This window comes from Astyanax mexicanus, chromosome 9 (genome assembly GCF_023375975.1).
Source record: "Astyanax mexicanus isolate ESR-SI-001 chromosome 9, AstMex3_surface, whole genome shotgun sequence".
Taxonomy (NCBI): Eukaryota; Metazoa; Chordata; class Actinopteri; order Characiformes; family Acestrorhamphidae; genus Astyanax; species Astyanax mexicanus.
Genome location: NC_064416.1, coordinates 8,595,130 through 8,608,234, shown reverse-complemented (window position 1 = coordinate 8,608,234; position 13,105 = coordinate 8,595,130). Strand labels below are relative to the sequence as shown.

The window sequence follows — 13,105 nt, the reverse complement described above, 5'->3', positions numbered from 1 at the left end:
GTTACAATTTTTAAAAACTAAAACCTGTAGTTTAAACAGTTCATCACTAACGTTCAGTAACATCGGCAATAATGAAACTAATGTATATTCACTATATAGTGAGTAATATTATTTTTTAGACATACAGCTCTGGAAAAAATTAAGAGACCACTTCAGTTTCTGAATCAGTTTCTCTGATTTTGCTATTTATAGGTATATGTTTGAGCATTTAAAAATGAGCATTGTTGTTTTATTCTATAAACTACAGACAACATTTCTCCCCAATTCCAAATAAAAATATTGTCATTTAGAGCATTTATTTGCAGAAAATAAGAAATGGCTGAAAAAAAAGATGCAGAGCTTTCAGACCCAAAATAAGGCAAAGAAAACAAGTTCATATTCATAAAGTTTTAAAAGTTCAGAAATCAATATTTGGTGGAAGAACCCTGGTTTTTAATCACAGTTTTAATGCATCTTGGCATGTTCTCCTCCACCAGTCTTACACACTGCTTTTGGATAACTTTATGCCTTTACTCCTGGTGCAAAAATATTTAAGCAGTTCAGTTTGGTTTGATGGTTTGTGATCATCCATCTTCCTCTTGATTATATTCCAGAGGTTTTCAATTTAGTAAAATCAAAGAAACGCATATTTTTTAAGTGGTCTCAGGTGCTTCAGGCACATCTATTACTAATAAGTGCATAAAATCAAATACTGCACATCATCAACACACATTTGCAGAAGTACGGGTAAAACCAATATGCTTAATGCAACATTATATTGGGACAGTACCATATACCATATAGGACAGTTGTGATTGTGATTTTTCTAGAACTGCAGGAGCTGCCACAGCCAACTGTAAGGGCTAATGCCTCCTGGAACAAACTCAGAAGGGCTGGTAGGGGTTCTTAAATATGCAGTTGTTGGCATTTTGACAATTATGAATCAGACATTTATTCTGTCAAAAGAAAATTAAAAATGACCATAAAATAAATAAAGCACTTTGAAAATAATATAAGGTTTTTATTTAACTGCACATAAATAACTGGAGTTAATGACCTTTTATTGATTTGAAAGTTAAGAAGGAGTGATCAGAGCCTAATGCCAAGCTCAGACTACACAACATTTTTGTCCCTTACGATGTTCATTATGTCAGATTAAGCAGTTATCTTCGTTTCGTGTCGTATTTGGGGAACTGGCAACGCTACACGTTAGTCACCAACCAATCATCGTCCACGTCCTTGTGTGAGAGGAGCGTTTTTAAAAAGAGGGAGAAGCGACTGTGGGCTTGTTCCTGTGTGACCCAAAGAGAACATCACAGGCTTTGTGTAGCTTTTTCTCCAGAGAGAAGAATATTTTATTCATAATTAAAAAGTATCTCTACATTTGCTTTACAAACAATGCAGAGTATATATACACCCCTAAACTTTTCAATCACAGCGACAGCAGCACTAAACCACCTCTCACTGCCCTTTAGCTCTGCACTCGGGCCAAACCCACGTTCTTCTGCTTTGATAAAAGTCTGGCAGAGCCTCAGTCTCTTCACAAATCAGAGGGGTGGACATGAGGTGGAGCAGAGCCAGAGCCGTCTCAGATTGTGTCCACATTTCTCTGAACAACCGTGGCTTTGTGTGAAGAGCTTTTTACAACTGGCTCAACTTTACTGCATGTTAGAACCTGTAAACAACAACAGACCTGAGAGAGAGAGAGAACAGACAGGAAAAAAGAGGGAGAGAGTGAGAGAGAGTAAAAGGACAGAAAATTATAGAGAGCAGAGAAGGAGGAGAGAGAGAGAGACAGAGAAAAAGAGAGAGAGATAATGTGAGTCAGGTGGTCTTACCTGGCCTGGGCAGAGAGGGGCGGGGCGTAGCTGGAACTGGGAGGGGTCGAACTGTCTGTCTGTTAATAGACGGTCTACCTGTCTGTGTCCTGATTACAGCTATCAGAGAAAAAGTGAGCAAATAAGTACAGCATTTAAATAACAATTAGAATAATATTAGAATAATTAATTATATATTTATGCAATCTTGTTGTTAGAAAATAATATGTAATAAAGCACTAAGTAATTAGTAACAAGTAATACTATTATTTGCATTTCATTTAACAATGAATAAAATTACATACAAACATACAACATAAAAATATATGACATGTCTGTACTAATACTATCGATTGTATAATCATAATTTGTGTTGTTTTGTGTAATCATACTGTGGAATTTAACATCTAAATTATTTTAAAAATACTTTAAATTAAGTTTAGATTAAAATGTTTTCTGTTTAATCTGTTAACTTAAAATAATAAATTTGTCACTATAGACTCCAATTCCCAGCATGCACTCTCACCGGAACTCTCACACACCAAGGGTCACGTGATGCTACAGTGTTCTCGCTCACCCAGCTACTGATTGCATGCACCTGTTAACCTGTGTATATATACCCCGCCTTTCCACCCTGTCTCTGCCAAGTATTGCATCTAGCCTTCTAGCTCTCACACAACACATTATCTTGTTTTTTTCCCGTTGTGATATGCTTTTGTCTTATGACTTCCCCTTTGCCTTGCCTGTTCAGTCTGTTTAGACTGCCTAGTTACTGACCTCTTTTGTTTATATCAACTTTACTTCACCTTAGTTTGTTCTCTGATTTTTCCGTGTATGACCCTGGACTGCTTGACCACTCCCTTTTGTTATTGACCTTGCCGGTCACTCACTATCCCCTTTTTGCTTAGTTCTTTAATAAAGACTGTGATTTTTATCTGCATTTGTCTGTCATGTGGACATCTGGACAGTGTGACATAAATATTAGATAAATAGCAAATATATCGAAAATGTGCGGAAAATGTTTTCCAAATTTTATTTTATTCACACTGCACAAACCTTTGCATAGTATCAGAAGTATCTAACATGCTAGGTTGCAGTAGTACTTGTAAAGATAAAAATTCCTATGTTGTTTTTAACATTTATGATTATAATATTACTTATGTAATACTGTATAGCCTCTTGACCTGACTGGACTATAATATTACTTCTGTTTTATTATGATTATATTACTCTTTATCTATTTCTCTTTTACTGTTTGATGTATAAACATGTGGAAGTCCAGCAGCAGCAGTAGTAGGGTTGTCTGGTCTTTTTACTGGTGGTCACTCACGTGGCTGTGCTCTGGTGGGCTGGCTGGTGGCTGGTGGTCTGTCCTGAGTCTGGCCGTGTCTGCCTTGGACGATATAGATTTCGGAGGTGATTGGCTGCCTTGGGTCATACTGGCCGCTGGCGGTCCGGCCGTGTGTTGGCGGTTGAGGGTGTGTGGTGTGTCTGGGGGCTTCAGGCTGTTGGGGTCTGCTCTCAGAGACCAGTTGTGGACCAATGGTGTCATTTATTTCAGCCACCCTCTGGGTAATCTTCAGCGTGTTGGGTGAGTAATGATAGCCAGCACCAGCAGGACAGATCTCCTTAAACTCAGCTGTAGATACACACAGTAGAAATGTTGGTTACCTATACTTTACTGGAGAAATTATTTTTACATTTTCACACAATTATTTAAACTTTCTACTTCTTACATTTTAAAAATAGCCTTGTTACTACTATTTAATGTCAGTTTGTTTTAGTTCCGGCTTCTCATCCTTCAATAAAAAACCCTATCTAGATAAATCTCTCCATCCAGATAGAGTGAACCTAATTGTGATTGGATGAGAAGTATAATCATAAACCAGCCATTCTGACACCCTATTGGTTTATACTGTGATCCATCACACCTGCACACGCCCCTCAGACACACACACACTCCAGCAAGAACACAGCAGACGTATGTAGCCTAGTATGAAGATGATCCGTGCAGAGACTCAAGAGAACTCCAGACAAACTCCAGTCCAACTAAGCTTTAACTTTAATATATTTACATTCTACTAAAATACATTCATTTACAATCAGCATATATGCAGCTTAAACAAGGAAACAGCCTGGGGGGTAGTGCATTGTAGGACTCTGTGGGCATGACCTAAGCTTTTGTCTTTAATGGCTTGAGCTTAAATTTGAGTTGATACTTTAACTACTATAGAAGTATTTTAAACTCTAATATATACACTTCTACCTACAGAGTAATGAATGGCAATACATTTCACACCTTTGGTTCTAAAGAAGCACACATTAGATACAGATACCAGGGATGGGTAAGGAACTGACCGGAGCCAAAGAATGGACAGGCCTCGCACTTGCGTCCCCAGGCTTTCCCCACGCGGCTGCAGCAGCAGATCTGCTTGGTGATGTTCCTCAGGATGTGCAGAGAGCAGACGCCCTGGTTTAAGATCCGGAAACACTGATCCTTCTCCGACGAAATCACCTTCTGGGCTGTTCACACGCAAAAACAAAAACAGTGTCATAAACACACAAACAGCAACCATTGCACACACACACAGCAAAGACCTTGACAAGCAGGCAGGTTCTCAAAAGCCAGCATGCAGCATTCTCTGCATAAAGGAATGTATGCACCTGTTTGTTTAAATAGAAATGAATGAGGAACTTTCTGGGCAACATGAAGCAGGCACAAGCACAGATATACCCCCAAAGACCCCCTCTGCCCTTAGACTGTAGAAGTGTTTCTGGACATTAACCTGCTTTACTATCAGTGGGTGGGGCTAAACTGATCTGTAGACTGAATGGGTGGGGCTAAACTGATCTGTAGAGTGAATGAATGAAGCTAAACTGCTGTAGGCTGAATGGGTGGGGCTACACTGTTGTACGATTGATGGGTGGGACTACAATGCTGTAGGATAATTGGGAGTAACTAAACTGCTGTAGGCTGAATGAATGGGGCTAAACTGATCTGTAGACGGAATGGGTGGAGCTAAACTGATCTGTATGCTGAATGGATGGGGCTTAACTGATCTGTAGACAGAATGGGTGGAGCTAAACTGATCTGTATGCTGAATGGATGGGGCTTAACTGATCTGTAGGCTGAAAGTGTGGAGCGCACTGATCTGTAGGCTGAATGGGTGGGACTAAACTAATCTGTAGGATGAATGGGTGGAGCTAAACTGATCTGTAGACTGAATGGGTGGACCTACACTGATCTGTAGACTGAATGGGTGGAGCTAAACTGATCTGTAGACTGAATGGGTGGAGCTAAACTGATCTGTAGACTGAATGGGTTGGGCTAAACTGATCTGTAGACTCAAGGAGTGGGGCTAAACTGATCTGTAGACTCAAGGAGTGGGGCTAAACTGATCTGTAGACTGAAGGAGTGGAGCTAAACTGATCTGTAGGCTAAATGGGTGGAGCTAAATTTTATCTGTAGGCTAAATAAGTGGAGCTAAACTGATCTTTAGGCTAAATGGGTGGAGCTAAACTGATCTGTAGGCTGAATGGGTGGAGCTAAACTGATCTGTAGGCTGAATGGGTAGGGCTAAGTTGATCTGTACGCTGAATGGGTGGGACTACACTGATCTGTAGACTGAATGGGTGGAGCTAAACTGATCTGTAGACGGAATGGGTGGAACTAAACTGATCTGTAGACTGAATGGGTGGAACTTAGCTGATCTGTAGACTGAATGGGTGGGGCTAAACTAATCTGTAGACTGAATGAGTGGAACTAAGCTGATCTGTAGACTGAATGAGTGGAGCTAAACTGATCTGTAGACTGAATGGGTAGGGCTAAACTGATCTGTAGACTGAATGGGTGGAGCTAAACTGATCTGTAGACTGAATGGGTGGGGATAAACTGATCCGTAGGATTAATGGGTGGAGCTAAACTGATCTGTAGACTGAATGGGCGGAGCTAAACTGATCTGTAGACTGAATGGGTGGAGCTAAACTGATCTGTAGACTGAATGAGTGGGGCTAAACTGATCTGTAGGCTGAATGGATGTAGGAAGATTCACAACATTTGGGGGGTCTGGTATCTGACTGGTTAAATTCAGAACACACACACACACACACACACACATATACATGCACAGATAGAAACATCCCCATATGTTCGCATACACAAATGCTCTAATGGCATTCCAAAACACAGAGACACAACACGATACCAACTGAACCCAGACTCCCAAAAAACATCAACCCCAAAGCAGACTTTAAACTTTAAAGGGCCCATATTCTATTATTTATATTTATAACAAGTCACTAAGGACTTACTTTATTGCATAATCTTGGAATTACTTTTTAAAAATAAAAAGTACCAGAAGTTTCAAATGTTGGACACAACTCCTCACTCAATATTCATATATTTTTTACTACATTGTAAATAAATACTAAAGTGATCCAGACTATGAAGGAACACATAAGGAATCATGTAACTTAAAAATCTTAAACAAACCAAAATATTCTGTAAAGCATTTAGGCAATCTTATCTGGGAAGCTGTGGACAAACACTAAATGAGAAGATGTGTCCAACTTTTGACTGGTACTGTATTGTACTGTATTGTATATAATTTGTTCATAGTTACAACATTAGATTACATCACAGTAAGTGGTTTTCAAAGCATGTATTCTATGAACAACAATGACTATACGATCTTATTAATGAAAAAAAAATATTTTTCCTTTCCCCTGATATGAGCCCTTTAACAACAGCAGCACAGAGCAGACAGAAACAGTCCTGAAGTGCTGCCGACTCCACCAGGACTCGAGACAGACCACAAGACAGGCAGGTGCAGGAGCACAGAGGTCACAGGGCAGCTCAGCAGGCATCACTGAAGCACAGACGCAACTCAGCACAGCAGTGTTTAAACCAGCAGGACTAGAGCATCACACAGCTTCACCACTGCACTGCATCCCATAATCACGATCAGAGTTTACAATAAAGTGGCCACAGTGGGTGGAAGCACAAGGTTGGTAAGTAGGTGTTTCTAATAAAGTGGCCACAGTGAGTGGAAGCACAAGGTTAGCATATAGGTGTTTCTAATAAAGTGGCCACAGTGAGTGGAAACACAAGGTTGGTGGGTAGGTGTTTCTAATAAAGTGGCCACAGTGAGTGGAAGCACAATGTTGGTTGGTAGGTGTTTCTAATAAAGTGGCCACAGTGAGTGGACGTACAAGTTTGGTAAGTAGGTGTTTCTAATAAAGTGGCCACAGTGAGTGGAAGCACAAGGTTGGTAGGTGGGTGTTTCTAATAAAGTGGCCACAGTGAGTGGAAGCATAAGGTTGGTAGGTGGGTGTTTCTAATAAAGTGGCCACAGTGAGTGGACGCACAAGGTTGGTAGGTAGGTGTTTCTAATAAAGTGGCCACAGTGAGTGGACGCACAAGTTTGGTAAGTAGGTGTTTCTAATAAAGTGGCCACAGTGAGTGGAAGCACAAGGTTGGTAGGTAGGTGTTTCTAATAAAGTGGCCACAGTGAGTGAACTTCATGCATTTTGCAGTCAGCGCAGTATATGGTAAAGCTGTGTGATTCTTTACTCTTGCTGTGTTCATGCTGTCTGCTGACCCTCAGGCGACGCTGCTGCTCCTGTACTTACAGATACAGAGGCCGTGTGAGGCGTCCAGTAGGAAACCCTGCCTGCACACGCAGCTGTAGCTCCCGCGGGTGTTCACACAGTTCCCGTTCTGACAGAAACCCGGCTGCTCACACTCGTTTACATCTACACCAGGGGGAGGAAGCACGGCTGTAACAAAGCCTGCCCTGACCCTCTCACAGAGAAAGCATAGGAGTATACACTCCATATATGTTAAAACATGTTATATATTATATATTATTATATTCTGTATCCAACAAAAGTGAGTACACCCCTGACACTTCTTTAAATATTTTATTATAACATTGTGTGAACTGTAAAACTCATATATTATATAGCTGTACAATTACACACAGAGTGATCTATTTTAAGCCTTTATTTCTTTTATTGTTGATGATTATGACTTATAGCTGATAAAAACCCAAAATCAGCGTCTCAGAAAATTAGAATATTATATGAGCCAAACTGGTTCTTTTGCCAGTACGGGCAGTGTCCTGCTGGAAAATGAAATCTGACTTTGGACTTGATATAACATTGTGGACCAACACCAGCAGATGACATGTCTCTCCAAACCATCACTGATTGGTGGAAACTTCACACTAGACCTCAAGCAGTTTGGACTGTGTGTCTCTCCACTCTTCCTCCAGACTCTGCTCCCTTGATTTACAAATAAAATATAGAATTTACTGATGATCAGCGATTGTTTTGAGAGACATGTCATCTGCTGGCTCTATTTTATTTTATAGTTGATGTAAAAGTTGGGTTTGTGCACAGCTGCATGTCCTTGTGAGTGCGTAACACCTGCATAGCCAGGACAGGAATGAATGTCTAACTGTTAACATCTGACTAGGTTGTATTCTGTCAAAGGTGCACCTGTGTTTTCAGTTGCCAAGATAGCAATATGCCAGAAATGTACCAGAACACACCTCATTTACAGACCACCAGGTCCATCGGCGTAGATACAGTAGATTCCTAAGCTCCGTTGCTATTTAACCCTCCTGTTATGTTATGTGTCAGTGTTACGTGCAACAAGTGCACGTGTGTTTTTTTTTCTATTTGCTCCCTCCCCTGTGTGTCTCTCTCTCTCTCTCTCTCTCTCTCTCTCTCTCTCGCTCTCTCTCTGTCTCTCTGTAAGGTTACGTTAATGGAGGGAGGTGATTGGCTGAGCACCAATGAAGATCCTCCTCCAGCTTGGCTGCAGCTGCCAATCACACTCTGCGCTGAGACAGGAAGAGGCGGGCCTTACAGTGTAAGAGGAGCCTGAGGGGAGCCGCATGGCACGCAGCAGCATGGAGCGGTGTGAGCGCGTCCGAGGCGGCAGATACAAACGCTGGTTGTGAGAGTGAGAGCGATTTAAGAGTGTGTGCATCTGAGTGAGTGTGTTTGCTGCCCAGTTAATGCTGAGGTAGTCCTGTTGAACAGTTGTGCTGTGAGTTTGTTCATTCTGATCCTGTGTAGATCCTTTGTTGCACTCTAGTCCAATTGTGCTGAGTTTATTGATTCTGATCCAATGTATACTTAAATCTACACTCTAGCTCTTAATTCTAAACTTTGGTAACAACTCACATTGTTTGAGCACATTAATTACTCCACCTCACTTCTGTTTGTCTACTGTGTGGACAGGTAAGATGGGCGCCCTACATACACACACACGCAGGAGCATATTTGTTTAGATACACTAGGTTAGGGGCGGGTGCTACTTTTGTATTTTGGTTAGTTTAGTTTTTGGTTAGGCAGTTTAGTTTTGTTTTATTATTTTCTTTTCGTTGGCACCGTCCTTAGTCCACCTTTAGACTACAGTTTCTGTTGATTTATTTTCTCTTAAATGCACTTTCTAGTTTTGTTAAAAGTACATTTAATTTGATTTATTCTCTTTAGCTTCAGTTTATTTATTTCTGTCTATATATTTTTGTACCCCTTTGATTCCTGTAATAAACATTTTTGTTTTACCACCAATTGTTGTCTTTCCACTTCCTCCACTACCACATGCCATTTTGTTACTCCTCCTCACCCCTAGACAAAAAGGGGAGGAGCATAACAATTGGGGGCTCGTCCGGGATAATTACTGGTCCCGCCTACCCCACTAGTGGGTGTTGAGCATGTGATGATGGTGGTTATGGAAACAATTTTGGTTGGTAGTAGTTGCTAAGTGTTTAGAATTTGGTTAATTGTCGCTCGTTACTTGTAGAAATGGCTTTGTTTGATCTGCAATGTTTTTTTGAGTCACCTAGTTGTGAAGCGCTACAATGTTGTAAGAAGGATGACCTGATTTTAATAGCTGACCACTTTAAGCTTCCCACAACACGGGCTATGTTAAAGAAGGACATATATAACTTGGTTTTTGATCATTTAGTTGCAGTTGGTGTGTTGAGTGTGCAACCAGTGGTAGATACTACGTGTGGTGTTCCTTCCCCACTTGTGGAGAGTGCTGTTCCTGAGGAGAGTACTTCACCGGCGGAGCTGGTGGATAGTTCGGATGGGCCGGAGACGACAGTGGTGGTGCCAGTTGTGGAGACTGAGGTAAGAAATGTTTTACCTCACTTTGATCCTGTCTCACCTGGTTATACAGAGTCTCCTCAGTCTTTGGCTGAGGAGCCTTTTAAGTTACGCCTAGCCAGACTTGAGTTTGATGCTAAGGAGCGTGCTGAGGTGCGCAAGTTTGAGTTTGAGCTAGCGGTGCGTAAACTTGAGTTGGAGTCTGAGCGGATAATACGTCTGCGAGAGTTAGAGCTGAAGGCGTTGGAGATCACCTCAGTTCAACCTAAGTGGATGTCTTCTACCACTCCTGTTCCACCTGTCGCAGTGCCATCTAGTGGTGGGTCTGAGTCGCCAGTAGTTGTCCCGGTTGTGCCTCACACTTCCTCCTGTGACGTGTCTAAATATATCTCTTTGGTGCCTGTGTTTAGAGAAGCTGAAGTGGACACCTATTTTAGCGTGTTTGAGAGATTAGCAACAACTTTGGCATGGCCGAAGGATATCTGGCCTGTTCTTTTGCAATGTAAGCTAGTAGGTAAGGCACAGGAAGTGTGTTCTGCTTTATCACTTCAGGATAGCTTGCAATATGATGTTGTTAAGTCTGCTATTTTACGCGCTTATGAGTTAGTGCCAGAAGCATACCGTCAGCGGTTTAGGAATCTAAGAAAGCAGTCGGCTCAAACTCATGTTGAGTTTGTGAGGGAGAAAGGAGTTCTTTTTGATAAGTGGTGTAGCGCAAATAAGGTGAATGATTTTGAGTCGCTCCGTGAACTTGTTCTTTTAGAAGATTTTAAGAACTGTTTACCAGAACGTGTTGTAACTTATTTGAATGAACGCTCTGCTGTTAATGTGTCCCAAGCAGCCGTGCAGGCTGATGAGTTTGTACTCACGCACAGGCAAACCTTTAGGTCTCCTGTAGTTAAGATAGAGAGTACTTCGGGAAGTAGTGTAAAGAATTCTCAAGGTGGTGGTTCCCCACCACGTTCCTTTAGTGCCCGTGAATGTTATTACTGTCACAAAGTTGGCCATATAGCTGGTGACTGTTTAGCGCTGAAAAGAAAGTTGGAGAGACCGAATAAGCCGCAAACTGGTGGTTCAGCTAAAAGTGTTGGTTTTGTGGATTGTGTATGTACTGACATGTCTGATTGCCCTATGCAATGTGTTGATTCTTCGTTTAGGCCTTTTATGTCAAGAGGAAATGTCAGTTTGGGGCATGGTGGTGCTGCAGCTTCAGTCAGTATATTAAGGGATACTGGGGCGGCACAGTCTCTCATCTTATCCAGTTGTTTACCTTTTTCAGCTCAGTCATTCTGTGGTGCATATGCTGTATGTAAGGGTGTAGGGTCAGGATACATTAAAGCTCCTCTACACACAGTTGATCTGTCCTCAGACCTTGTGTCTGGTGAGTTTAGACTGGCAGTATGTGATGCTTTACCTGTAGATGGTGTGGATCTGATTTTAGGCAATGATGTGGCTGGTGGGAAGGTATTTCCCATTTTAGAGGTTTTAGATACCCCTACTCTTGAATCACTTGTGGATGATGAGGTTTCTGTTGTGTTCCCTGCTTGTGTCGTCACTCGTGCTCAATCACGTAAGTTGCGTGATGTAGTGGATTTGTCTGATACGTTTTTAGTCCCTGGTCCAGAGAATGTGAGTTCTCTCGTGTCTGAGCACAAAGTTGTCTCTGGAGATAATGTAGCTCCAGTTAAGTTGGACGAGTCAGAATTGTCTGATTGTGGAATTAGTCGGGCACAACTTGTAAAAGCACAGAAGGCAGACCATACTTTACACAAGTATTACTCTTGGGTATCTGAGTTGTCTGAAGTGTCTGATAAACGGGTAACTTATTACTTGGATGGTGGCTTACTTATGAGATGTTGGAAAGCTGTAAGAAATCCTGAGCTGCACACAGCTTACCAAATAGTAATGCCTATTGCCTACAGAAAGCATGTGCTGCGTCTTGCACATGATAGTCCTTGGTCTGGTCACTTAGGTGTCACTAAGACATATAGCCGTGTTCTGAAGTGTTTTTTCTGGCCTTCTCTTAAGAAGGATGTTGCAGAGTACTGTCGCACTTGCCATACATGTCAGTGTGTAGGTAAACCTAATCAGAAGATTCCTCCAGCCCCGCTCTGTCCTGTACCTGTTATGGGAGAACCATTTGAACGTGTTTTGGTTGACTGTGTCGGTCCGTTGCCAAAATCTAAATCAGGTAATCAGTTTCTCCTGACTATTATGTGTACCGCTACACGTTTTCCTGAAGCTATACCTCTCAGGAAGATAACTGCCCCAGTAATTGTGCGTGCTCTGGTGAAGTTCTTTTCTACCTTTGGTCTTCCTAGAGAAGTACAGACTGATCAGGGAACTAATTTTATGTCCAAGATCTTTCAGCAGGTCATGAAGATGCTCAACATTAAGCATGTGGTTTCTAGTCCTTACCACCCAGAATCTCAAGGTGCTCTGGAAAGATTTCACCAGTCGCTGAAGTCAGCTCTGAAGCGGTATTGCCTGGAAACAGGTAAAGGCTGGGATGAGGGTGTACCCTTGCTTTTATTTGCTTTTCGTGAGGCAGTGCAGGAATCTTTGTCTTTTAGTCCGGCAGATCTTGTCTTCGGGCATACTGTGCGTGGCCCATTAAAGGTTTTACAGGAATCTCTTATGTCTGATGATGGGACTAGTAAGAAAACAAAGTCTGTGTTGGAGTATGTGAGTACTGTTCGTGAGCGGTTGGTTAAAGCTTGGGAAATTGCTCGTGAGTCCCTACAGAAGTCCCAAGGTGTCATGAAGGATGTTCATGACAAAAAGGCAGTGCAACGTGATTTTAACCCTGGTGATCAGGTTTTGGTTTTGTTGCCTACTTCTGGCTCTTGTCTTTCCGCACGTTTTTCTGGTCCTTATTTAGTGGGAAAAAGGCTAAGTGATACAAACTATGTGATTCAGACTCCTGATCGTAAACGTGGCTCACGTTTGTGTCATGTAAACATGTTGAAGTCCTATCTTCCCAGGGATGCTGTGAAAGCTGAGGTGGCTCCAGTCTCCTCTGTTGCTGTTGTGGGTGTTTCAGCTGAATTGGATTTGCACAATGAAGGTAATGATGTACAGTTACATGCACCTTCTGAAGTCGCTGCTAAATTGTCCAATTCTCAGGCGTTGGTAGATTTACCTTCAAATCTAACACATCTCAGTAGTGAACAAAGAAATGATGT

At 41.8% G+C, this 13,105-nt stretch overlaps 1 protein-coding gene across 5 annotated transcripts in view; it reads right to left on the bottom strand.

The window, feature by feature from the left end:
• Positions 1 to 13,105, bottom strand: part of LOC103033531 (latent-transforming growth factor beta-binding protein 4) — a 115,273-nt gene that overhangs the window by 31,436 nt on the left and 70,732 nt on the right. For 4 of the 5 annotated variants that reach the window (XM_049483619.1, XM_022679438.2, XM_049483616.1 and 1 more), the window contains exons 10-13: positions 7,428 to 7,550; positions 4,155 to 4,319; positions 3,127 to 3,435; positions 1,818 to 1,916 (exon numbers count right to left, since the gene is read on the bottom strand). In XM_049483619.1, coding sequence (XP_049339576.1) covers positions 1,818 to 1,916; positions 3,127 to 3,435; positions 4,155 to 4,319; positions 7,428 to 7,550 — 696 coding nt within the window. The remainder of the gene's footprint in view (positions 1 to 1,817; positions 1,917 to 3,126; positions 3,436 to 4,154; positions 4,320 to 7,427; positions 7,551 to 13,105) is intronic. The other variant, XM_049483617.1, reaches the window with a different exon arrangement.